We start from the raw sequence: 26,709 nt of genomic DNA, 5'->3' as shown, positions 1-26,709 counted from the left end.
AATAACTCATTAATGGCTTCCACTGTATACCTAAGCAAAATTGATTATGTTACAGAAAACACCAGAATTCAGATTTCCATTAGGTGTTATTGTCTCAGCTACCATTTGTGTCCTCATGTATTAACCCTAAATTACCTATTGTTGAGAGTGTCACTGTTAAAAACTGTATTTTGTGTATAGATCTAAGGGCAAATGATTGATACCAGAACATTATAAATCTCTTGTCAAACAAGACTAGGTACATATGATTTTCCATATACATAACAGAGTTTGTGCAATAACATGTTTATGCAATAAAATAAACCATGAATACTATACTCTCCACCTCTCTATCCAAGTCGATGGGCTGGGTGGGGAAACAACAGCACTAGTATGAATAACACTGTTCATTCCACAGCACACACCAGAAGCTGGCTTTCTCTCTAGCACAGCTAGCTAGCAGAAGAACTCCAACTGCAAAGAGATGAAGGTGCCATTGCAGAAGTATTTATTGAAATAAATATGCAATGTATACACTTTCATATTATTTCACATAAATATTGAATTTTGAAGCAGTTTTTAAATTGCATTAGGACGCCAAGGTTTAGTTTCTTTCTAATTCTCTGCTCTGCTCATCAAAACACTGGATACACTCTTCTAATACAACTTTCTGTCAGGAGTGACACGGACAACGGTCCAATTAACAATTCTCTCACCTAATAGTACTATATACTGTATTTAGCTTATGATTTACTGCTATTGTGCCAAATTGAAGGTCAAGAGTTCACACCTACTGTTATATCAATAATACTCATTCATATAGAATATTGTGAACATGTATTATTTACAGTCTCAAAAATGAGTGAGTAAAAGCTTAGGTTACACTGTGAAAAGATATCTTGAAATATAAAACTTTAGGATTTAGACAAATATTTAGCAGATTTAGAATAAAACTGATCTCTACTATGCTTTCCAAATCTAAACACGCAACAATGCAACTTGCTACTCTAGTTTGGAGAAAACTGAGGACAGAATCATGCTAGGTTGTTACAGTCAGTCATTCAAACACTGATTTAAATGTCATTCTGTACAAGGAAATCATTTAGAAATCAAAGGAATAGTTAAACTTAACACCAAAGTCAGTCAGATGTTTTCATATCCTGTATGAGAGCCTTATCTTAGCAAATCTATATAACTGTATACGAAACAGCTTAATGTGTTAGACAAAACCCGCCACTCTAAATCCCACATGAATGGGCGACACTAATCATTTTGATAATAAAGGCAGTATAAATTCTTGACTGATATGAAAATCTCAGACGGACTTTGTTTGACAATCTCATTAAGTGCTGAACAAGGAATGCACATAAAGATCCACAAAGATTTTTTTTAAATATATTAAAACAAAAAAATGACACACAAATATTCTCTTATAGTCTCCAAGGTACACAGTATTCTATTCATTAGGTATAGTATAGGGTTTTATGGCATGCACCATCTGGGACTCACGATGGCTTGTCACCTTCTTTCTTCAGACGGCTTTGGAAAATAGAGAAAAAAAAAAAAGTCAATACTCTCTATTGTTGGATGGGGGGGGGGGTACTCTGCACCATCGCACCATTTATTTCTCTATTTCTCTATAAAACTAGTCCAATAACAAGAACAACGAAAACAATTGACACATTTCTGTGCTGAATGAATGAATATTCAACACAGCATTATTAATCTATAAACCTAGTGCAATAAGGATAACTGTGGAGCCCCCCAGGGGTCACCTGGTACAAAAGAAAAATGATGGGAAATCAGTGGGCACGGTTTTCTTACAATTTACTCCTAAACCGTGCCCACGGATTAGTAAACCATGCGCACAGATTTGTAATATCTACGTTGATAACATCAAAGAGGGACTTTTAGGCCTATATACAGTGAGCCAGAGCCATTACACATCGCTTGGCATACATAGCCTATAGTGAGCTTTAATAGCCATTAGGCACCTAGGCCTATATGTGAACCATAACCATTGATTGATCACTACTAATCCGTGGGCATGGTTTAGGACTCCGTGCGCACTGATTACTAATTCGAGGGCACGGTTTACTAAAAACCGTAAGCATGGAGCTGTGCGCGGTTTACCAATCGGTGCCCATATGGATTTCCACATCAATTATTTTTTTCTTACCAGGTGACCCCTGGGGAGCTCCTTAGAGAACAGCCAAAGCAATGCCACATTTTTATGCTGAATGACGATTGTAAATTGTGAAAGACAGATCACGTTCCGGTCTGTCATTGCTGCTGGAGCGGCAGCTGTAACTATCGCTCGGCAATGTGGTCAGATATCGAGTGCGCGCATAGCGGCGTTGTGTCTGGGATTTACCTCATGTGGAAAGAGCACTTTTTTTCTGCTGGTTGAGCACACAGTGCAGAACAAACACCCGGTTCCCTTAATTTGTCGCACCAAGTGTCAAACGGTTTCTCGTCTGCACCTGTTTATTCAATCCATACCTATCGCCGTTTGTTTTTTACTCCTGTCTCAGTGACGCGTGTATCTTCACCAGCTTTCATAAACTTCGTTTCCATATTTACACCACGGAATCGGTACTACATTGTGTTAGAAAGTAGCTTGCTGTTCATTAGATAAAAAAAAACTTGCTCGCATTCCATTGGTAAATGTAAAATATTGCTTTGCTTCACTGAATATGATTGGATAAAAGGCATCAAAAACAAAAACCCACGTGGAGTGATTTTTTTTTTTTTTTTTTTTTTTTTAATAATTTGTGAATCTAAAACATCCATATGCTGGAAATCCGGCACCTGGCCGGAGGTCTTTAAGCCCTGGAAGTAACCAAGTAGTAACCAACAACCATTAAAGCAAGTACTCAGGATTTCCCCAATAAGCAGCATAGTAAAAATGACAATGTGATACTTTTTGATCCCTGAAAGAGAAATTTTATTTTCGCTCAGCTACAGAGCAGAACCTCAGGTATAAGGACAGTCTCCCTTCTTATTATGCCAACCTGCCGCATGTGTGAAATATTAGCTTGGTGCAAGATAACACATTCAAAAACTGTATAATTTTCCAAGATTCAATGTTCTCACCTGTAATAATCTTCTTGCCCAGGTAGAGGGCCTCCATGTAGGTGATGATGTCCATGCAGCCACTGCTGTTCCATAGCCATCCTCTGCAACTCTGCAGACTGAGCATGCATGGCCTGGAGCTGGTGAGCAGCAGACATCTGAGGAATAGGGCCCTGCAGCTCTCGCGGATATGCGGCTCCTATGACAGGCACATAGACACGAGATACAACAAGATCAAATTAGACCAGCTGGACTCAAAGAAAAATATTCAGTCTTGGGCTGTGCGTATATTTAAGGGTAAAGTTACTAACCAAACAATGGGTGGCGGAGCATATCATGATCATGAGGCAGATCATTGAGTAAAGGGTTGGGGATCGGGCCTGTGGGGAAGGGGAACCGGGCCAAACGCGGTCCTGCTGCCAGCGGGTCCAGCGGATGAGGGCTAGAGCCTGTATAAGGCAAGAGGGCATATATGCAGATCAACTTTACGGCAGCTGAACTTGGAGACATGTATGGCTGAGTACTTGTCAAATCTCAAAATCCATGAAGATGAAAACAAAAAAGAAACTGGATGTTGTGCTTTACCATAAGGCCAACCTTACCTTGGTTGAGGGGATCCTGTTGGTGCAAGTGGAGGTGAGAGTGAATGTGAGAGTGCTGGTGATGATGTGGCGTAACATTGAGCATCTGCAACCTGGCAGCAGGGTCACTCGCCACAGAAGCCATCCTCTCCGCATGAAGCCTTTCGGCAGTCAGTCGCTCGGCGTAACTCAGCTCTGGGCGCAGCTGTGGTCCTGCTAGAGCCATCCTCTCTCGCTCAAGATGGTTAAGCCCAGGATGGAAGGCCGCAAAGGGGTGGGGAGGCCCAGCAATGTGGGGAAGAGCCAGCGCTCCGTGTCGGGCAAAGTGCTCCATGGGGTTGGCAGAGGGGTGTAAAGTTTCAAGCTCGGGGGGCTTGACCTCAAAGCCAGGCTTCATCCTCTCACGAAGCTCCCTCTCCCTTAGGTTCCTAAGCTCTCGCTCTCGCAGGCTGGGTTCAGCACTGTACAGGCCAGGCATGTGGTAGGCCAGCAACGGGTCCCCGGGGCTGAGCGACACAAAGAAAGGGTGGTTGCGATTGGTGGGGGACATGACATGGGGTCGGGCGTATTCGCTCAGGGTGCGCAGGGCGGGTGTATCAGGTCCAATGTAGGGGGGCACAGCAGCTACAGTGGTGGTCGGCTGCTCAAAGGAGGGGCGCATGTGGCCTTGGCCTGACATCTGGGCCTCACTCATACGATTGTCATGGGAGCTGGAGGCTCTCTGAAAGCAAAGTGAGAGTATGTGAGATAACTATCTGACATATTGTGCGACACAGAAGTAGAGTAAGGTGCTAAAAGACAGAAATAAAGAATGGTGGACTCACAGCATTTTTGTCGGCCTCCCTTTCTCTCTCTCTCTCTCTGTCCTTCTCCCTTTCACGTTCCTGTCGAGCATTGAGCTCAGCCTCTCTCCTAGATTTCTCCACCGCCTCCTCTCTTTTCTTGGCCAGCTTGGAAGACGCAAGTGGAGTGAAGAACAGGTCTGTTCTGGCACAGGAGTTGTAGCCACGGTCCAAGTGTTTGATAAACCTGACAGAAATAACAGATGTGCATGAAAATGACAAGCCAACTTCAGTTGCAAAAATCATAACATTATACATTCCAAAGTTGTGGTGCAAGTACATGTATAGCACTGATTACTGCCCAAGAAGATGGTCATCTAGTGTTTTTGTCCTTTAATTTACATTTTGTTTTGTTCTTTAATGTGCATGCATTTAAGTGTTGCAGTACATGTCAGGGATCCTAATAAAACTAAACAGAATGGCTCGTATTCAGAGTTGAGAAGAGCGCAGGTAATATTGTATTCAATATAGGCAACCACCTAGGCCTCAAGCCATTTTCAAATTAGAGCACTTGATATTGAAATCAAATTAGATAAAAACACAGAACAGCCTGTTATAGGTCTAATCAATGAACAATACAATGATGCAAGTCCATATATTATGCTTATCAATAAAAGGCTATCATATAATTGGAAATATGGCACAACTTTTTGGCATATTTGATCTATGCCATGTTTCTCTTTAGGCTTATAGAATTTTTAATTTCTTGAAATTAAAGGCAAATGCTTACTGGGAATGTGACTGGCCTGCTGTGAGCGCCAATCCGCAAACACGTATTAATGTCAGACGCCTGGCAACCCAGTGGGTAGAAAGAGGTAATTTAAATATTCTCCCCTGCACCGCCCCAACACGTGTTAGAATAAGAGTATCTTGTCGCACACCGTTTTTGTCATGGTTGAAGGACATAGGCGCATGACTTACCTGCGGCAACTCTGAATTGGAGCCTATGAGCATAATTTGCTGTTTAGATATTACTAAACTAGAAATAATGTCTTTTAGTATTTACCGTGCAGATTGGCTTGCATGGCTGGCAATGTTCACAACGGAGGGCTCTGGCGAGGGGCTCCTAGATGGAGGCGGTGGGCTATCTGCCTCTTCCAAGTCATCCAATGGCTCTTCTTTAATCTGAATATGTGGTCCTCCCACAGTGGCGCTAGGCGAGGGCCTCAGAGAGAGAGGCGGGAAGGACGGCTGGAGGCTAGGGACAGGGCCAATAGTAGATGGTGCAACAGAGGTGAGAGGGTGTGAGGTTACACTGGATGGATGAGTGGAATGGCTGCTTTTTCCAGGGTGGGTCTGCAGCTGAGAGAGTACTGGAGGTTGGGTTGGAAGGGACTGCATGGGCAGGGACTGTGGCATGAGCTGAAGAGGGGGTGGGGGGGCACCCGGAGGGTGCTGGTTGGGCAGAGAATTGAGGGGCTTCAGAGCAGGGGGAGGGGGGAGATTGGAAGGCATCTGAGGGAATGGCGTAGCAGACAGGTGTGATGGCTGTTTGTGTGAAGGTAGAATAGGGGTGGTGGAAGGAGGTTTGATTTGGGGGCCAGATGAAGGAGTCTGGGAGAGCTGGGACTCCCTAGAGAAGTGAGGGGGTCGCTGGGAGACCTGAGATGACGGGCCATGCGGCTGCGCAGACATAGAGCTGAGAGAAGGTGGGACCTGAAATGCTGGCGAAAGTGGAAAGCCCTGCCCCACTGTTGAAGGGAGGGGTGGTGGGCCAGAAAGAGAGTGAGAGGTGGGCTGCAGTCGGCTGTGGGGGGCCATGACTACAGCTGGTTGACCAGAGGCTGGCTGAGGAGGGTCCGGAGAAGGAGGAGGGGGGCTTGGGGCAGGATCAGCAGAGGGGGTGCTTTGCGGTGGCTGGGGAGTGGTGAAGTGGCCCTGAGAGGGGAGGGCCTGTGGGATCGGTGTGTCAGCCAGGACAGCAGGGGGTGCACCGGGCTCTGATGGGACGCCAATTGGCTGGGCAGATGAGTCAGAGTCGCTCTCATTGCCCTGGTGAGGGCTGGGGATGCTGGGGGAAGAGCTGCGGTTGTCCTGATCAATGTCTTTGGTGTCACTGCTGCCATCATCATTAGCACTGCGGCTGTCTGAACTTTCCTCCTCCACCTCTGCCTCTCCCTCTGACCGAGAACCCTGTGGCTCCTGGAAGAACAAACAAACTTAGATCAGCTTGTGCTTAGGGGCCGATTCATGGCCGGGGATATCTTTCTGTACTCAGCTGGCACTATGTGGAATGGGCTACCAAAACGCCAATGAACGAGTAACTTCTCATCTTCAAGTACACTTTGAGAAGACAGGTTTTTAAGAGTTTCAAAGATTTTACCAGAGATGCGCTAGTGCAACGAAAGAAAATGTTTAGTGTCACTACTGCAGAGAATGTCATACACTGGAGCCTTGGAGGAGTATTTGTCCAAGTGATATTTGGCATAAAGCTACACCTGCGTGATATGCTGTTGCTCTCTCACCTTTGTCTTTGGCCTTTTAGGTGTAACTTTGTCAGGCTCATCAGGCTCCTGAGCAGGACTCTCCCTCACGCGTTTTGTTGTCTTTGGTAATGGTGCCTCCTCCTTCATCTTCTGTTGATGCAGCACAACATTTACACATGAATTATTGACAAGACAGAGAAATCTAGATCAGTGATACTTGAAGCGTTAAACACGTGCCCTGGCTGATCTTGGTTGCTACTGGCTGATCCATGACAAAGTAAGACAACCTACATCGCAGGTAACCAAGATCAGCCAATAGCAGATTACAATTGCAATAGCATGCTTTTAACCAGTAGATGTCAGTCCAACCTGAAGTAGTCTTTATGTTTGGTTTCCCTTTAAAGAGTAACTAAACCCCAAATCCAAATCTTTGGTGAAGCGTGACACCTAATGGTGAAAAGTAGGGTACTGAACTGGCCATCTGCTATTGGCTGGTCATTGGTGCCAGGTGATTTCACCTTCTATAGGGTACAACAGGTGGTGACATCACCTGGCACCAAAGACTCTTTAAGTTCAATTCTCTGCGACATGGGAGCAGGTTCCTCGTCTCTGAAGTGTGTAGCAGCATAGCGACCAAGAGGACAAACTCGACTCCTTATCAAAGTGTAGCTACACTGTCAATCTATTCTAACATTTCCAAGTTCGCTATGCAATTTTATCAAGTAGCAGGGCCTCCAAGCTAAACAATTCGAGAATTTCTAACCTAGTGTAATATTTATAATGATACAGGTACAAAAAATATGCAGAAAATGTGTACCTTGTTTGACTTCTTTGTGGAGTCATTTTTACTGTCTGTGGAAGAGGTTCTCGAAGCATTAGACATGGAGCTCGCTCCACTTGGGGACGGCTGGCTACTAGACTGCTGGTCCTCACTGGTGGGGGAGCCTGTAAGCCTCTTGTGGCCACTTCTTAGAGATGACAACTACATTTAAAAAATAGTCTTTGAGTTATTATTGATAAAACACATTCAACAAAGACATTCTTTCCTTCAGGTGTAAAATTTTCACAGCTGATGGTAAAACAAAATTAGACTCAATGAGTCAGGCCTGTTTGCAAAATCTGATTCCTGGTGTATATTTTCAAAGATACTTTGTCAATACAGTAGCATGTGCACAAAATGTGCTTAAAACATCCCCTTATCTCAACACAGGTTCCATTTTCCCTAGTTTAAACAAAGTACTGCTTTGATAAAATATGATTAACAAGAGGACATTGCTGATGTAACCATTTCACGAGTTTTACTATTGAATAGGGGTGCAACAGATCACAAAACTCACGGTTCGGATCGTATCACAGTTTTGAGTCACGGATCGGGTCATTTTTCGGATCAGCAAAAAAAAAAAAAAAAAGGGTTAGGGTTAAATTAATTTAAAAATGTGCTACTTTGGCTCTGATGCAGCCGCCTCTCTCTGTCTGTAGTCACCACTCTGTAGTCTCGCTCAATGTCCCGCCCACAGCACTATCTGATTGGTTACACGTCACGAGTAATAGCCTATCAACACTGAAGGCTATGCCACAGACAGGCAAAGAGACTGGAGCTTCTCCGAGCGTAACTTTGTGTCGAAGGGAAGGCAGCATATTGCCGAAGTTGCAATAAACATCACAGTCTTGTGATCTATTTCAATGATGACAAGCATGCCCAGTTTCCCAGTTACACCACTGAAAATGCCCGAAGTCATAGCCTACGGGACTTCACTCAATGGAGGCGAAAGCGACGGCTTTTAAATTAGTCGCTCTTCCTTTTTTTTTTCTTCCCCAACGCAATCATTGCACTTCAGAGTAAAACACAGCACGCATCTGTCTTGTCTGTATCTTTTCACTGCAACTCTGCATCGAGATTTAGGGAATTATTACTTTAAAAAGTAACAGCGGCAGTAAAACTGTATTTCACACTATGATGGTTAAACTTTGCAATTAATCCGCGGTTCACATGCGTGCCGAACCGTGGGGGGGGGATCCGTACGGATCACGGATCAACTACGGTCCGTTACACCACTACTATTGAACAATACAACAACACATAGCCTAATTGACCAAAGGCGTAGTATTACGGTATGATAACTGCATTGATTCAAGTGTCCAGAATTGTTTTGGGTTTTTTTACCAGTTTTACCAGTTTAACACAACATACGGAGAACAGCCTGTACCTCTATAGCAACTACATGAGTTTAAGAAAACTGAACTAAGCCCTCATAATAATGATTTCATTCCAATCAAATTTTATGAAATGCAATATCGCTAATAAACACAGATGTCCCCGGTATGAATAAGGACTGTGACTGATTTGGTGTAGTATGAGAAGAGATGCCTCAGACTTACAGGTGCTCTGCTCCGCCGTGTCCTCATGCCATGCTTGCCATTGTTCCCCTCTTCTTCTTCCTTAACAGGTTTAAACATGAATGGAGGGTCTGCAGGTTTCTGTGCTGGCGGCAGACGGCCATGCTTGTTGTAGTATGTGCGACAGGTCGTGCACAGCAAGAGGTTGTCTCTGCCCCCTTGGTGCCAATCCTTAGAACCTGTTAAAGAAAAAAGGCTTTAGGAACAAGTTTCATACACCTTTTAAACTACAGACTAACTTGATCACAATTCGAGCATTTTTTCAGATTTCACGCCTTTGTAGAAATCTGCTATGAAGGATTAGTTCTTAATAGCAAACTGAACTCGGCCCGATCTGAGAAGTCACCAAAAACACAACTTGTACTCACTTGTTGTACCACAATGGCCACACGTGTAGTTCTTCATGTCCTGTTCGCTGTCTTCACTGTCAAGATCATCCTCACTAGCAGAGCTCAGGTCCACTGCAAAGGAAAAGATCAGCTTAGATGAAGATTTAGTCCAAATCCAAGTCATATGACTACCACACCGCAATACCTCACAAATATTAACAGAATTCATTGGAATGGATGGGGGAACTACAATCGGCAGCACTGCTAAATTTCTGAGGAATACAAAGTAGTGCACACTTACTTGAATGAGACCGAGATGGGGTGTTCACGGGGGCTGCAGCGGAGCGGGTCTTTGCTTTGCGAGAGGACGGCTGCCGGCGGTGCTGCCGATAAGCCCTTGTTCCTGCAGCCTCGGGAGTTTTCTTCCAGTGGTAGTAGAATGTGATCAGTTCACCCTGAAGATAAGAACACACAATTTGAATCATAGCATGAATTAATGAGTTTAGTTTCTGATAAAGAATATGGCATGAAGAAATTCAAAACTCAATTACAGTCTTTTTGCTGGGCAGCAAGTCTTTCCGAATACGGAAGAAGTTCTTTCCATATTGTCTCAGGCCTTTGATGAAGCGCTTCTGTTGGGGGGAACGGGGGGAGGGGGGACAAAATCAAAAAATATTTAGTTATGGGACAAGAGGTTCCAGTAATTCAAGTTATGACAGTTTTGATTAGACAGTTCATATATTGAGACATAGCTGACAATTGATTAGACAGGTGTTATAATGGGAGTATTCAGCACTGGTTTGCTATTTGATACTGAGGAAACAGTTGAAAAAAGTATCACTATTGTACTGCAGGTTTGCCAGAGGTCCAGCATTTTACCAGGGGAGGGGAGAAACCCCTGAGCAGAGAAAGGACCTGAAGCAACTAAGGTCATATCAAAAGCTGCTATAGCTGAATTTGATTCAGTGAACACAAGCAATTTCCAATTTCTGATCAGATAAATAAAATTGGCAGTGCCTGCAAAAATAAAAATCAAACAAAGGTGTTAAACATATTTCAAGTACTTTAGCAACTTTAAATCAATATCATCAAGAATTTTAAATGCCTGGACAAACCCCATATACAGACAAAAAAATCTATCAGCATTGACCACAACAGTGTTGTGTTGTGTTGCTAGGCAAATGTGTCTTACCACATCATCCTCTGACCAGCATTTCTCAATGAGCTTTGGCACAGGCTTCTTAACCAGACGCTGGAGAGCTTTCGCTGCATCATAATGGCTTGCATGTAACTGGAAATGGAAAAACACAGATGTTTCTCTGTAAATTTGCAATCCGATGATGGTGTTTTTCATGATTTCATTGCAGAATGTTGAATATAAACTAAGTTGTGCTCCGCACCATGTTCAGTGCATTGAGTGTGGTATCATCACGGGAGGCTGCTAAACATCCGTCCTCCGTAGATCCACCATCACACATCCCTGCAAATGCTGCCATGCTCCTTGAACAAGAGAAAGAAAACAAAATCTGTTATGTTAGCTTACAGTAAGTCAATGTAGAAAGTGCATCATTACAAATGGGTTCCTCTCAATTTGCACTGTGTCAATGACGACAGGGCTCCAGAATGTGACAACACATTCATTTTAAGAGGCAACATTTTTCAACTGGCAAAAATCATTACTTTTTATGAAGCAGTCTCTAGACCAGAATACTTGTCTCACTGGAGCAACTTATCTGCAGGTTCTACCAACTGAAAATATTAGAAGCACCAATACCAGCAGTGGAAAGTGAATACATACAACCACATTAGGGTTGAGCAAATAGTTTGGGGATCAGCGATGGACTGAATCCATCACGGGTGGAAATCCCCTTGCCGATTTTCTGCCGATTTGAATGACCTTAATCTTTGGTAATTTAAAATGTAGCCTACTGCAACAAGCTCAAATGGGGAAGCACACACACATGGACAAAAAATATGCTCAGATTGATTTAAAAAAATATTTACAGCCAGTGCAGAAAGTAGCCTAAACACATTTCACAGAGCTTTCCTCAGAGTGTGCTGGTTTTGTCCCTGCGACCTCATATTTTCTTGACTGACATAATATACTATCATTTAAAATGTAAAAAATGCCCCTTCCCTGTGCTTTTATCATTAAAACCTTTATCATAGACCTTAGTATACAGCTTAGTCAAGGACTATGGTGTCAAAAAGCCAGTCAGTAATATTTCTTCTTGATTATGATCTTGTTATTACAGGCAGAGATGAGCCCCATTGATGCCATTATGGGTTATACAATGGTTTGACATATAGTGTAGTAACAGCAAAAAATTCCTGTTTTCACAATCACAGCACTGACATGAACAACAACAACCAGGTTACATAATTTCTAGTGAAGCAATAAATAGTGACCATAACTGGCTGTTCAGGAAAGACCTGTCTTTAACACAGAACTGCAAGTAAAGTGAACGTGATTTTTGTCCCGCCTACTCCTATCCTAAAACTCTTTAGCATAAGATTTTAGATTGTCAAAGCTTCAGGGACATGCACTCCATAATTTCGGCTGCTCTGAACTGTTTACAGCACAAAATAATCATATTGACCACAGAATGAGCCACGTTACATTTTTTTCAGATGCCATACATGTAAATGCCATTTCACTTGGCAAGTGTTCACTACCCAGAAGTCATTCATTTTCAATGAAGTGGTGAGCGGGTAAATGCCGCTGGCGGTCTGGCAGGTGGAGCAGGAACTAGGCTTGTTCTCATGAAACTGTCGTGCTGGTGCTCGTCTGCCTGCCCGCCTGCTCAGGCAGAGCTGAATAGTGCTCAGCTTTCTGCACAACCTTGCTTTGCCAATGAAATAACCATTGTCTTTGTTCAACCATGGAGGTAAAGCTGATTCTTACTGTGTGTGATTTTCATGGCATACATTATTGATACCTGAGTAGTGACACTGAAGAGTATAGGGTACAGGAGAGGGGGTACCAGGTGCATGATGTGAAAATTATTACGAATTTTTAATTTATTATTAAATTAAAACATAACATTATATCGCAATTAGACATACCAACTCAAAATGCATTAAGTGCATTTATTATGCATTAAAAGTGAAAGCAACAGTTTAAATATGCTAAAATCTTAGGATACATGAACTGGAATTCATAATACATAAAACGACACGCCTGCAAACCGTTAGTGTTTCTAAAATGGTTTCTTCCTTTAAGCTGAACTGGTTTCTCGTAGCCATAATTCCTCCACTGTGGACATCAAGCAGATCACAAAAACTGCACACTCGCCAAGACTGGTAAGGCCGAAGGTGGGTTCCAAAAATTATATTTATTTTTTCTCAAATTGAATACATGGTATCTCAACTTTTCCAATGTTTACCCTTTGACAATTTTTACAGTTGTAGCAGATTAATAATGGTGCATTCTTTGCAGGACAAGCAAACAGCTGTGCGCTATTGGTGGTTTCTGTGTTAACCATGTAGGAAATGCTTGGTGTTCTGTAGGGCAGCACAGTTAATCAGAAAAATATGAAAACTGCAATATTGACGACTGCAATTTCCAAACCACAAGAGGCTGCCAAAGGGGTGTAGTTGTTATGATTAGTAAACAAAAAAGACAAAAATGAAAGATCATTCATTCCAAAATGCTGTAAGCCTATTCATGTATAGAGATACCTTGAGGAGCATGACATTTCAAACGTACAACTGAATAACACTGAGCAATTAAGTGCAGACACTGACCTGGCAGCTCTGAGGTACATGAGAAGGTCACAGTCATTTACCCCAGGTGTCCACACCAGCTCCTCACTCTCTGTCTGGGTCTGTAGGCCAGGTGCAGGCCGCGGCTGCAACTCGGGAAGCTTAGCCTGCATTGAAACCAAGGGAGGGACAAATCGGAGCAAAAACTTAGTAGACTACCTCAAAGAACAGCAATTAAGCCGAATTTAGTAGAGGTGCCCTAATACCATTTTTCGTTCAGTGAGGTGCAGAAAACAAAGTACTTTTCACAATACTCACAATTTTGGCCGGACTCCTTCATTGTACAAGAAATTGGAAAAACTTCAATATTTACATTTTAAAGACTACCAATTTAATAAAAAGGTATTACTTCATCTGTTTGTGTAAGGTAATTAATGGATAAGCAATCTGAATCATCAAACATTTGTTAGTGCTTGTTTCTTGATATTTGCAATCTTCAATAAAATTACACATTTTGAGGTTGTTTTCACACTTGGTCCGTTTCACCCATTAAAATCAACTCAAAGCTATTAGTCTTTTTTTTTTTTTTTTTTTTTACACATATGTGAACACTCCAAGCAAACTCAAGCCACTCAAATGAATCTAATCTAATGAGGTCAGACCTGCTCAGGAGATGGTCTGAATTCGTTTCCACTTGAGAGCAAGTTTTGAACAACAAGAGCTCCCTGCTCACTTGTGGAAACTGTTTACTGATGAAATCACACACTCTGACTGGCATTAGGTTTAAATTTCTCCCAATAAAAATGTACCTAGATGATCAAAAAGTCTGTGCTTTTACGTGCAAGAGAATAACAGTCTGCAATTTCTGTCAAAATAGCTAAGTGATTAAAGGCTAGTGTTTGAAAATAAACATTAGCCAAACAGATTTAGCCCATGATAGTCCTGATTGAATTCAATAATTAAATTTTAGGCCTCCAAGACCTATTCTCTTACACTCAACAAGCCAAAAAGATATTTAGATTGTGTGTAGTTCTCAAAATATTATTCCACTAGAGAAAAAAAGCAACAACCTTAGTGACATTTTTTTTTAGATCACAGAAAAGTTTGATGATGCATGTCTTGTGATGAGTGTCTTGTTATCTTTGCCCCATTAATTAGATACTCTTTTTTCTTATGTTTTGTTTTTTGGTTTCCACATGAGAGCTATAAAGGAACACTTCAATAATAACCTGCTTTCTTAAATTGGACCTACCTGATGACTTGGTCCCACTCTAATTTCGCCTTGTGTGCTGTTCAGGCTCCTGAAAACAAACACATCACAAGTTCAGTCTTAGCGTCAAAATAATCAGTCAGAATTCTGCACAACGTCAATCTACAGCATACTAACTTTCTGCACATTTCAGAATTGGCTGTTGTCAAGCCTTTCTATTTACTCTCTTAAGAACTACAAATTGTATATCACATAAATAGACGTGTGGTCAGATTAGTCTGGCTGTAGTCAGAATAAGCAACACTCCTATAATATTCTTCCCTTCCATTAAACAGCAAGTCTGATGGCCTAATAACATCCCGCCCCCCATCACTGGGAACCAATCTCAGCTGAGACTACGACGTTTCCTTATTACATAAACGAAATCCGACGCTCCCGCAAAAGAGTGCCAATCAATCATACATGAGCTTCAATTTATACAATCGCCATAAAATGAACAGTGTGTGCCACTTTGCAACACCTAACAGGTTGACAGCAGCTAGCAAGCTTCGTCACATGGTTAGCAAAAGTATGCAATCAATAATACGATATCAATGTTAGCCTGCACAAGATGTCGTTGACATAACCTACATAGCGACAGAGACCCATGTAAATCCACAAAATGCACGTCAAGTCTCAAATGTAATTTAACAGCTGATACACTAAACAGATTTTAGTTAAGTCTACGATGAATAGCATGTAGGATAGTTATATGACATCCTTGCAAACGAATAGTGTAAAGATAACTGTTAGATATAGAGATTAGAATATCGTTTTGCTAACCAGAGCTGGCTAGCTATACAGCTAACGAGAGTACGTTAAGCTGTTATTTGGCTAGCGTGTTAGCAGACAACTTCGTGACCATTGACATTCCGACTATTTCATATAAACGGTTAGCTAAGTAACGTTATCTAAACACGAACAGACGCGTATAACACACAGCATCTCAAATACAATGCAACTGGTAAGTTAACCAAGTTACCTTCGCGGACTGAACAGGTCGTCCATGTCGGAGGATGTTTGGATGTGGCTTGTTGACACTATGCAGCGCAGCGGTCGATACAAACTATGCGAATCCCCTATTACATGGCTATTCAAAATGGAGGCGGTGGAGGGAGTCGGTCTTTTCCAGTGCCACCACTAGCTGTGCAGTGACCTCAGACACAGCTATCAGCCTTCAAAGTTGTCTCGGTGTACATAACTGAGCATGTGCCGCGGATCACCATCCTGTGTGTCTGTCTGCAAAATCTCGTACAACTGTCCACGAATGAAACACCATATGCTACGCTGTATGCTACTACACTGATTAAACACAACGATATGAGTCATATCATTATCACAGATCTAAGTGTACAGCTTAGTCTAGGACCGTGGTGTCGAAAAGCCAGTCGGTAATATTTATTTCTCGGTTATGATCTTTGTAATTACAAGCCAAGATAGGCCCCGCTGATGCCGTTATGGGTTATAGTTGGCGTTTTTGCAACAATGTGTTTACTCTCAGAGGAAAACGTAGCGTGGGCTTATCGCCAATTTTCTCGTTATTAAAGCAAAATAATAAAAAAAATATCGTGTTATTATAGGCGTGTTACATGTGAGCGAGAGGTCCTGTTTGGCGTCAGCCCTTGTATAAAAACAATAGTTATTAGGCCCATGCAGGTCAGACTGAAAACATCTTGGCACAGCATCACCAGCATCCTATAGTCTTTTAAATTGCAGGTCATCCTTGTTATTTCCATCCGCATCTATCAGCATCCATACAGCATGTTCTGGTCTGGTTGCTGTAGGGTAGTTCCAAAGGAGAAAGTTATGCTTGACTCAGAAGAATTAAAGGTCAGGGGTTTCACACAATGAAGGATTTTATACATGTACCTGAGCTCAGAATAGACTGCTGATAAAAACTGATAACAAACTGCAAGCAGACAGTCCTTGCTTTCTGTGTTGACTTTTGCTTCTGTCCATAAAACCTCTCATTTCTCTATTAAAAAGTGGTAAAAGTTATCAAACAAGCTTCTGAATCAGTGTGTGTGTGTGTATCAAAACAGTGGTTTATGATTGAAACACTATGATGGCAAATAGATTTACAAGAATTTTCAGAGTTCTATTTACATTTTTTTTTCAATTGCGATCTACGCTATCAAAACAAACTAGAATTTTTTTTTTGTCCGTTTTCATTTAATGTTGCTTGCATGAAAAAGCACAGCAGGATGTGATCAGGAACACAAAAAAGCAGAGGAAAAGAAAAGGGAAAAATGTTCATTTCAGATTACAAATCAATTGTATGGTACAAAAACCTGAAATCTTGAGGAAGAAAAAAGAAAGAAAGAAATATCACTTCCCTGCCAAGGAGAAGGGGAAAAAAAATCAGCAAGGTGGTTTGTAAGCAGGGAAAAGCCTTGTTCTCCATGTGTCCTGCAGGAGTTGCATTATGAGATTTATGTACCATCAGAAATAATTTGCATCAGTTAAATGAAAAATAAAAAATGTGGATGCATTTTACATTTTTTTGCTTAATTGATAATATTACTGGCAGATTTGTCTCCATTTGTCTCAGTGACATGTGACATTCAAATTACGTTGTAAAAGTTATAATTTTTGTGTTGAGAAATAATACACATATTAAGATAATACACATTTGCAGACTATAGTATTATACTTATGTAACTTTTTCATCTTGGGTGGATTTTTAGCCCCCATCTCACCCAACCCAAACCCCTCCTACCACCACACTTCCATAAGAGTGCAGAAGAAGATGAAACATAGGACAAATAATCACAATACATTTTGACACTAAGGAAATCTGTGTATTTGCTTTGCATCTAAGTCCAGCTTTTGTGATTACAATGTGTCAGTATTGCAAATAAATATCACGCAAGTTATGATTCGGCCTATAATTTACTCCACATTAAAACAGAACAGATACAGTGACTTGACAGTAAAGTGTCTGAATTCCAGTAACTATGTTCTTTCTGTAAACTGATTACAGCAGTTAGTTTTCAGAATAGTTCTACAGTAACGGTTATTGACATGGACGTTTTGAGTGTTTTCCATTCATTGTGTTGGTATGCATTTTGTGAATCTGCTTGTGTGCACGGTTAATGATTCACTCGTTTACTCCATCAATGGGTTTCTGAAGTTTTTCCCAGCAAAACGAGCCTTGTCTCCCAACTCCTCTTCAATTCTACATAAAAAAGAAAAGGTTCAAAGTTAGTTTTAAATTTAACCTCTATTTTTCCAATCAAAAATAAGAGCTAAGCAGTAGCAAAATGCTACTCAATGATACTAAAATGACACAGAAAATGTCAGTGTCAAAAGTACTCTGTATCAGTAAGTATTCAGTACTATGCTATACAGTCCTTGTACTTGTTCAGCAAAAACTGGTATTGGTGGACCTCTAGATCCTTCAGCAAATTAACAACAGGATATGCAACACCAAATTTTATTTTTTTAAAATTGATAGCACCACAATTCTCCTAAGTCTGGGGAAATTACAAGATAAGGCTTACCTGAGAATCTGGTTGTACTTGGCCAAACGCTCAGAGCGACAGGGCGCACCAGTCTTGATCTGTAGGGGTCAAAGGTCAATATTATACAACTGGTCCTTGGTTAAAACAGATCTCCCTTCTAAGCAGGCATAAACATGGATTTCTGTACAGCCATTTTAATCAAGGGTATCTCAATGTTCCTATCAATTTTTGTGCATGTCATGTCAATATAATACCGACCTAGCAGCTTTTGGTACTGCTTTTTGGCTATCTGGGCAAGGTGCCTTTTATTCAGACTTTTCTTTAAATCATTAATAACAAGGACATCACCTGAAAATGGATGATCCTTGACAAATACTGATCATCTGTAGATAATGCTAGGCACAATTATAGGTATTAATGTGCCATTTACCTTATTCACAAAAGATACACTCACTCACACAATCAATGGTATCATGGTATCTGAATTTACCTGTCCAGTGCATAAGCCAACCACCAAATCAGCTATGAAGGTATCCTCGGTCTCTCCGGACCGGTGGCTAACCATCACCCCCCAGCCGCTGTCCTGGGCCATCTTACACCTACAAGATCAAGAATGACATCTGCTATGAGAAAGTTGTCAAATTTCAGAAACTTCAGGTTATTACATGGTATAAATTCTAATATTCAAATAACCTAAATATAATAGATTTAAGTTTAAAGTGTTGACTTACGCTTGCATAGACTCAGTAACAGTGCCGATCTGATTGACTTTAAGCAGGAGGCAGTTGCAGGCGCTCTCCTCCACAGCCTTGGTGATGCGCTTGGGGTTGGTCACTGTAAGATCGTCTCCAACAATCTGGATGTCTGTGCTTTCAGTGAAGTTGGACCAGGCCTCCCAGTCATCCTGGTCAAAGGGATCCTCAATGGACACCACTGTGGATGAGAAATTATGTTTCTAAAACGCAGAAGCTCCTCTTTGGATAATTAAACATAGATATTAAGTACAGCTTAAATTGAAATATTTGTAATGATATTCAGCTGTGGTTCCAAGGACCCATCAAAATGCACACTAGCAGGCAGCTCCAATTAAAGGTTTGATTGCAGCAGCTCTTTTTCACACTACAAAAGTGTGTGATCTATTTGTTGACAAGGGCTTCGATTAGATTTTAATTGCTTTAAAACCGAGATGACTTGTGCAAATTGCAGTTCCTGTCAGCTTTTTAAGGATGAGACAGGGGTTTGATGTGGTAAAACTATGTTGACTTTGAAAATTGCACATCAGGGCCTGGAATTTGCCAAGCACTCTTGGAGGATGAATGTATTGACTCAATGGCACGAAATACACTCCATATAAATACAGAACCATTTACTTGGTCAGACTATGTTGGCGTTTCCACGTTGTATGTCCAGCTCTTCTGGTGCTAAATAATGGACAAAAAGAGAGAGTGTCGGGAGGTTACCTGGATAATCATTCACAAAGCTCTTGTACAGATCAGCCAGCTCATCAGGTGTGATGTAACGGCTTGGGTCATCAGGGGACTTGAAGTCCAGATCATATTTTCCATCCCTGTAGAATTCGGAGGCTGCCACATCCATGCCAATCACAATCTCATCTGTGTATCCGGCATTGGCAATGGCCTCCTTTATCAGCTCCAAAGCTGCAGGGAAACATCCACAAATATGAAGCATCAAACAAGAACAAATTCAAGTATTATTTTGTTAACAGAAGACACCAGGTTTTCGGGAGATGGGCCCGTTAGTCAATTTAGCCATTAAGTGATGAGAACATAGACATCAAAATCATCCATGTGTCCCTAGTAGATTGTTCGCTCCGGTGCTCCACGCCAACCTCTGTAGCACACACCATGTTGAATAATGGAAGGTTACGAGCATTATCTCAAAGTGAGAAAATGAGAACTTGCAGCAGCTCTAAAGCTAAATGCCAAGTACTCTTAACTGCTACAGTCTGGCAGTTTTGTGAAGGAGATCGGTAAAATGTATACAAAATATGATACAAAAATGACATACTACTTCAAAGTATCTGGAACTACTTTCCCTTGATACACAAGAGGTGAAGGTGGTGGGTGATGGCAGACTGTACAGATTGAAAAAAAACAAAATAAGTGGTTGCTCCAACTAAAATGGGTTATTGTGTTGTATTGATGTGATTGTATCATTATTGAGTTCATGATTTGTCATTTATAAAATTCATGAATCTTCAGGCCATAATTTAAAAACAAAATACTATGATGAACACTAAGATGAGTCAGAGGTTTCCTTTACAGTTGCACTGAATGGTGTGCACTGTTTGCTTTGTACCACCTGGTTGGGGTGATTTTCACTGGTCTCAGATTTGATTGTAGTGCAAGTTACAGCACTGAAACATTGTTTATTCAGTTATTTTATCACAATAAAGGCAGTTAATCTAAACACTGGGCTGAAACTATGTTGTAGAAGGAAACCTGCAGTAATCTTAACGTCGTGTCCACAACCTCTGAAAGAGAGGGAGTGTAGTTAACACGTCACTAGCTCAAATGAAATCACTACTCTTGTATACCTTCCTGATTCTCGAGGATGTTTGGAGCAAAGCCACCTTCATCACCCACATTGGTGGCATCTTGGCCATACTTCTTCTTGATGACGCTCTTCAGATTGTGGTAGACCTCAGCTCCAATGCGCATGGCTTCTTTGAAGGTGCTAGCACCAATGGGAAGGATCATGAATTCCTGCATGGCAAGTTTGTTACCTGCATGGGAGCCACCATTGATCACATTGAAGGCCTGGGGGGGTGAGAGATGAGAGCTGTGACTTCATGATGAATTGGAAGTTAAATTGAATAAAAAGAAGAAATACCAGGCAATTGTGCTCATGTTCGTTTTAATTTGCCAAACAGAAACCTCACCGGCACGGGCAAGATGACCTCTGGGTTTCCTGCAAGGTCAGCGATATGACGATACAAGGGGACGCCTTTCTCTGCTGCACCAGCTTTGCAAACAGCCAGTGACACACCCAGGATGGCATTTGCTCCAAAATTGGCTGTTGTGAGTAAAGCAAAATCTCATTAATTTGTTCTAAACCTGAATGCAGAATCAGACTGTAATTACTTAACTGGCGTTGTAATAATCAACAAGGTTGTTCTATAATAATAGTATGATATTGTAGTTTAGTTTATTACTCTTGTGGAGTAAAAGAAATGATAAAAACCACCAGGCAAGTTACATACCTATACAAAATAAAGACACATTCATCACAAAAGAACCATGGAGCAGTTATATGCCTGCTACAGATTAAGTCAGTGTAACAGTGTTTGATTATCCTAACTTACACTTGTTCTCGGTGCCATCCAGGTCAAGCATCATCTGGTCAATTTTCTCTTGCTCAACCACAGATACATCCTGATAAGGGGCAGATAACAGGTTGGAAGTGATTTACATTAGCATCACATAAATAAAGAGGAACTTTCAAGCTTTTAATTCAATTTTAGGAACACACACACACATGCACACACATAAATGTCGTTTCTTACTTGGCCAACAAGTGCAGGTGCAATAGTTGAATTTATGTGTTGTACAGCCTTTGAGACTCCTGTGACAGAGAGATTAGCATTATACTTCTTACATAAGGGCAAATCTTATAAAGCCAAAAGTAAAGCCATAGATTTGTCAAATCGTGCAAAATTTATTTTCAAATGTATATTAGAAAGAAGAGGCATGCATTAGTAAAGATTATTATTGAACTGATGGAAATAGCTCACCAAATTTTTTTTTTTTTTTTTTAACTTCTATTTACAAAGCATAGAAAACATCCACCACTGCACTTAATTAACATGTCAATACATTCTTATTTCACAGTAAAATCAATCCACAGGCTGCAAGATCAACTTCAACAGTGTGTGATCCGCATGCTTTACAGACAATTCACCAAGCACATCACATCTTGTCAATTGCCAAAAAGCATTCAAAGAGAAGTGTTATGATCGCTTAACTAATCATTCTACCATCTTGGACAAATCTTAGTTCTTAATTAAGCGGGCAGGCGATGACAACTCACTAACCCTTTCACATCTGGCAAAGAGAAAGAGAGAGAATGGAGGGTAAGGATGACATAGAGGAAGAGCCGATAAAGCCGCTTGCTTTGAAAAAGGTATTCTACTTGAAATCGAGTAGACAGAATGACACTCCACTCGTTTATATTTAAATCGTAACCATCAAAGTCACACCAGACATTTCGTTTATTCTCTCAACGTCTCTCAACCAAAGAACACAACTGATGTACAAACCTTTCCCAAGGTAACGTGACTTGTCATTATCCCTGAGCTCCAAGGCTTCGTAGATACCAGTAGACGCGCCGCTTGGTACAGCCGCCCTAAACAGACCTGAGGAATGTAAACAGGAGCAGATAGAGGGCAATGATGATATCTGAATCACAACACTAAATCAACCACATTGATTATAAGACACGGGAAAACAAGCAATGTGGTGAATCCATTAACTCCACCTCCATACCTATAAGTTAGCAGGTGGTGAAATAAATCTTGTGAAAATAATTTTGTTATTGAGACACATTGACACACTAAGCTGATGCAGTACCAATCTAATCCTGCAGTAACAGTGCTTCACATTGCATTATACCAAAGGAGTCATAAATTTACCTTTATCAGTGTAAAGGTCAACCTCCACGGTGGGGTTTCCACGGGAATCAAAGATCTGCCGGGCGTGGATCTTGACGATGGACATGGTGTAGGACCTTGAGATGAGAGAGAGAAGTTAGACGACCTCGTCACTATCTGGGGATCCTCTGAACAAGACGCACTGTAGCCTGTGTCAACTCCGATTTCAGAAAGAAGAATAATGCAAATAAAAACCCAAAGCTATCTAAACGGTAGATTATTGCTATTGGTCTAAAATACGTTAGGCCTACCTCTTTACACTCTTTCGTCCTTATGGCTTACTCACTGAAATATCCTGACCTAGCTGCAGGCTTAGCAGTGCTAACCAGTATGCTACCATCCTAATTGGATTAGGCCTTCCTCATCTGATTAATCACATGACAGTTGGGATGCAGCAATTGTTGCATCTGTCAACACAAGATTATGTTTCCAGTCATAGCTAGCCTATGTCTTTGCAATATTATATACTGTTTGTGAATCTAAGTTTGAGGGCTCAGTCTTCTTGCTACCGTGATTACTATAGAATTTCTGCCTTAGCAAATTCGCTCTCACTTGATCCACTTGACATGAGATCCCCTTTAATCCCTCCCCTCCTTGCCTTTGAGATAAAGTAGCAAACAAACTACCTGCACAATGAGCTTTCCTGCTGTTTGGGTTGCATGACAGACAGGAAAACATTCAGGAAACTGCAATTCCTGTTCCGACTTCCAAAATGTATAAACACCACATAACAGCCAAGGCTGGTGCAGACACACCTACTCTGCCTCACAGGCAAGGTGCTGCAGATTCACTCCAAGAAACCCAAACTGATCTGAACAGTCATGTTTAGTGATTCAGTGGGGGGATTAGAATTATGGGATTTTGAAAGGAAAAAAAAATACAAACGTATAACAGAATTGTGAAAGCAAACTTGACAAAATATCTTCTTTAGTATTTCCATATATCCATGAATCACAAAAATACTGTTGCATGTTTAAGTCTCAACAGCGACCCCTGGTGCAGTAACTAATGGAGGAAGGATATGAAGGGTTTTTTGTTGTAAAATACTCCACAACTTGCATGATGGAATTTACACTCACAGAGAGCACACAGATTCGACATTTGTGATGTGTGTGTGTGTGTGTGTGTGTGTGTGTGTGTGTGTGTGTGTGTGTACTGTGTACGTTTGTACATAACACTCTGAGATAATTTAATCTTACCCAAGGATTTTCACACCTCATTGCTAAGCCATCATTTAGCCTATTGCTATTCCCTAATGTGGTATTTGCTGTTAAAATAGATGCTTAGGTCCATTCATCCAGCCATGTTTTATGTATCTTTAGTTAAAGAAAACTTGTGTTTATTTTCTATTAGCCTAATCTTTGCTTAATAGAGCAGACTTCTCACCTGACCTCACCACCATCACTTTTAAGCAACATTTCTCATTGTGTGTGCAGTACCTTAAATGAAGAATCAACTCTTCAACAGCATGAGTCCTTATTTCTTTTTTTTTTTTTTGAAGATTTGAATCATTTGTCAAGAAACACTGATTGAGAAATGTTGTAAGAATGATTGTGGTGAAAGGTTGGATATTTTCAGGCAAAGGCTGCTGGGAAATTAAGTCTCAAGTCCAACAAGTTCCAAACCAGTGCAGTCCCATACTGTACAGAGCAGTTAAAGCATTTAACTGGTTTGCCTATGGTTCCAGTCTGCCTGATAGCAGAGGTGGATTCAGATGTAAACAGAACTAACAGTGAACAATTTTAGGTCAGTCTAGTCAAAAGATGTGGATGTTTGGCAGCTGTTTTCTAAAGACTCTTCTCTGAAAGGTTAAAAACAGGAACGGAAACAAGTACTAGGCTACAAAATAGACACATGAAGACAACATTGGAATCAATTATGTAATTGAGTACATTAGGAAATATACTATTTCCTGATAATAACCAATGTAGGGCTCAATGTACCAATGTGACCTTTCACCCATGTCTGGCAAAATTCCAACCCTTTTATATGATGTTATGATAAAATAATGTATGTGATGGATAATAAAAAAGGCGTCCTGGTGGCTCGGTTGGCGCGTGCCACGTAACCGAGGCGTCCTGGGTTCGATTCCGGTGTGGGACCTTTCTCGCATGTCGCCCTCCTCCTCTCTTTCTCCTAATCTTTCCTCTCTATCTCTACTGTCATCTATTAAAATAAACCCCAAATAAAGGCCCACAAAACAGTCTTTAAAGTGAAATAAATATAAATGCTTCGTTTCAAAATCACATTTGCAAAGCACCAGAGCACACGTGTTCCTGGTGTGAGGCTGTTGCCTGTGCATGTCATCATGTCATAACTCAAACTTCCGTACATCGACTGCTGTGTCAAAATATATCTCACTGAGAAGATGAAAAATGTAATTACAGGTGGCATCACTTTTGACAAAGACTAACTTGATAAGTTCACAATTATTCAAACTGTTGGTTTAACTGGGCTGGGTGATAATTTAATTATTGCAACCTTTAATTTTTGCCTACTATAAGTATACAAAGACATGTTTTATAACGTGTTATCCGGGAAAATGCGATAGTTACCTCAGTCAGGGATGCAGTCGTGTAAACTTTACTGATCGTGACCGTTAAATGAATGGGATGTAGCCGGGCTGTCCTATTTGAAGCCAATGAGTTTTTGTCTTTTTTACGAACAATATCAGTAATATTTATTTACTAGTTGTGTGGGAATTTGAATAAATGTAAGTAGAGAACATCTGGCACTCTGGCTCGCGAACTTCTCCAACTTTAATCCAGACCGATTACTATTACGTTAAACGAGCATTAATTAGTTTAGTTGGTTTGGCTAGCTAACTGCAGGCTAGCAGTCCGTGCTAAAAGAAAGGATATACATACAAATACATGAAAACACCTGCAACTGACAACAGTGATAGAGAATAAGTAAATGTCTACTTACCTTGTATGTCAAACACAGACAACTTCGGAAGGTCAAGTGCTGTTCTGTTCCGTAAAGCACGGGTATGTGGCCGTAATCACAGAAGAAGACTTTTCTTTTTCTGCAAGTGTTTTCAGCAGGCTAGGCGCTGATTGGCGCATTGCTGCCATCCTCCGGTTGGACGGGTTAACCGTTTGGTCTACCGGTAAACACCAATAATCGTATCAATGAATCCAGTCCTGTGGTAAACAAGAAGTTACCAACACTCTGGTGTGCACTCTCTCATACTAGTGTTTTTAGTGAATAGGTTTTCACAACCATTTCAGTCAACTGCTATTATCTACAGCAGAAGTTCCTAAATATAGGCTATTCATGTGAAAGATAGTTACTAGACTACAGACATCCATTAGATACATTTTTTGTCCCAGTGATCTGAACTGAGAAGATTTTTGTTGTCTGCCTGTACTGTAGGTGGGGAGATAACAGTGGAGAGAGTGAAACATATGATCGGAAAATTAATTACATCCTATAATGTTAACTTCAGATGAATCCTATAATACTGAAATTGATAATCCTTATTTTGCAGGGGGAACACCTGGATCCCTCTTTAGGACCCCTTGGCAGGCCCCGGACCCAGTTTGGGAACCACTGAGTCTATACCAGCTTTCATACTGCAGCTGTATTTGCAGCAAACAAGTAGAATAAGGTTCCAGGTATTTAATGTGTTTGATCTTTTGGTTCAGTGTGAGCAGGAAAGGAAAGGAGGCTTGTGAACTTTGCAAGAGTGTAAGTATTTGGCAACGTGTCCTCATGTCATTCAGTGATATTGATGTATAAATCAGTAACCCACAGGCCTTTGTGGAGGCTCTTTGTTTGGCTGATCCAGGAAGCAGATGCAATGTGGTAATCTTTTCCCCGGTTTGTGCCTTTCATCGTTCTGAGGAGCTGCTCAGCTTGGTTGCTTTCTTGTTTGTCTGTTTTTATCATTAACATACTGTAGTCACCAGTACTGTGATATCCATCCACTATGACTGTAATGTTGTGTGTAGTTTTGTTTGTTTCTGCTTCCCCCTACCATTCTTAGTC

General features: G+C 41.1%; 2 protein-coding genes across 3 annotated transcripts; both read right to left on the bottom strand.

Annotated features, from left to right (window-relative positions):
- Nucleotides 1–464: 464 nt before the first annotated feature.
- rereb (arginine-glutamic acid dipeptide (RE) repeats b) lies at nucleotides 465–15,654 on the bottom strand. Of its 2 annotated transcripts, none has more exons than XM_071912663.2 (17): nucleotides 15,566–15,654; nucleotides 14,587–14,635; nucleotides 13,377–13,501; nucleotides 11,030–11,129; nucleotides 10,822–10,920; nucleotides 10,181–10,261; nucleotides 9,931–10,084; nucleotides 9,669–9,761; nucleotides 9,283–9,479; nucleotides 7,721–7,885; nucleotides 6,943–7,053; nucleotides 5,484–6,619; nucleotides 4,460–4,664; nucleotides 3,657–4,356; nucleotides 3,366–3,503; nucleotides 3,076–3,253; nucleotides 465–1,518 (listed from the first exon to the last, which is right to left on the bottom strand). In XM_071912663.2, the coding sequence occupies exons 1-17, from the start codon at nucleotides 15,589–15,591 to the stop codon at nucleotides 1,485–1,487; spliced, it is 3,591 nt and encodes a 1,196-aa protein (XP_071768764.2). In that variant the 5' UTR covers nucleotides 15,592–15,654; the 3' UTR covers nucleotides 465–1,484. The 2 variants fall into 2 exon arrangements, with proteins under 2 accessions (XP_071768764.2, XP_078139667.1); XM_078283541.1 differs by lacking the exon at nucleotides 15,566–15,654 and adding an exon at nucleotides 14,722–14,747.
- Nucleotides 15,655–16,776: 1,122 nt separating this feature from the next.
- Nucleotides 16,777–25,757, bottom strand: eno1b (enolase 1b, (alpha)). Its single transcript, XM_071912711.2, has 12 exons — nucleotides 25,645–25,757; nucleotides 22,699–22,793; nucleotides 22,327–22,422; nucleotides 21,574–21,632; nucleotides 21,373–21,442; nucleotides 20,950–21,083; nucleotides 20,605–20,827; nucleotides 19,508–19,705; nucleotides 18,779–18,980; nucleotides 18,538–18,646; nucleotides 18,087–18,145; nucleotides 16,777–17,761 (listed from the first exon to the last, which is right to left on the bottom strand). The coding sequence occupies exons 2-12, from the start codon at nucleotides 22,781–22,783 to the stop codon at nucleotides 17,692–17,694; spliced, it is 1,305 nt and encodes a 434-aa protein (XP_071768812.1). The 5' UTR covers nucleotides 22,784–22,793; nucleotides 25,645–25,757; the 3' UTR covers nucleotides 16,777–17,691.
- Between the last annotated feature and the right edge of the window lie 952 nt (nucleotides 25,758–26,709).

Source organism: Centroberyx gerrardi, chromosome 5 (assembly GCF_048128805.1).
Source record: "Centroberyx gerrardi isolate f3 chromosome 5, fCenGer3.hap1.cur.20231027, whole genome shotgun sequence".
In the NCBI taxonomy this organism is placed as follows: Eukaryota; Metazoa; Chordata; class Actinopteri; order Beryciformes; family Berycidae; genus Centroberyx; species Centroberyx gerrardi.
This window is presented reverse-complemented; position numbering and strand designations above follow the sequence as displayed.

Coding starts and splice junctions, on each gene's coding strand:
- rereb (XM_071912663.2), bottom strand. CDS start 15,591: ATGGACGACCTGTTCAGTCCGCGAAG. Junction 7,886..9,282: donor CACGGCGGAGCAGAGCACCT/GTAAGTCTGAGG, acceptor TTTTAAATGTAG/TTGTCATCTCTAAGAAGTGG. Junction 3,254..3,365: donor GCTCCGCCACCCATTGTTTG/GTTAGTAACTTT, acceptor TGCCTGTCATAG/GAGCCGCATATCCGCGAGAG.
- eno1b (XM_071912711.2), bottom strand. CDS start 22,783: ATGTCCATCGTCAAGATCCACGCCCGGCAGATCTTTGATTCCCGTGGA. Junction 19,706..20,604: donor CATCCTCGAGAATCAGGAAG/GTATACAAGAGT, acceptor GTTTCCCTGCAG/CTTTGGAGCTGATAAAGGAG. Junction 17,762..18,086: donor AAGTACAACCAGATTCTCAG/GTAAGCCTTATC, acceptor TTTTTTATGTAG/AATTGAAGAGGAGTTGGGAG.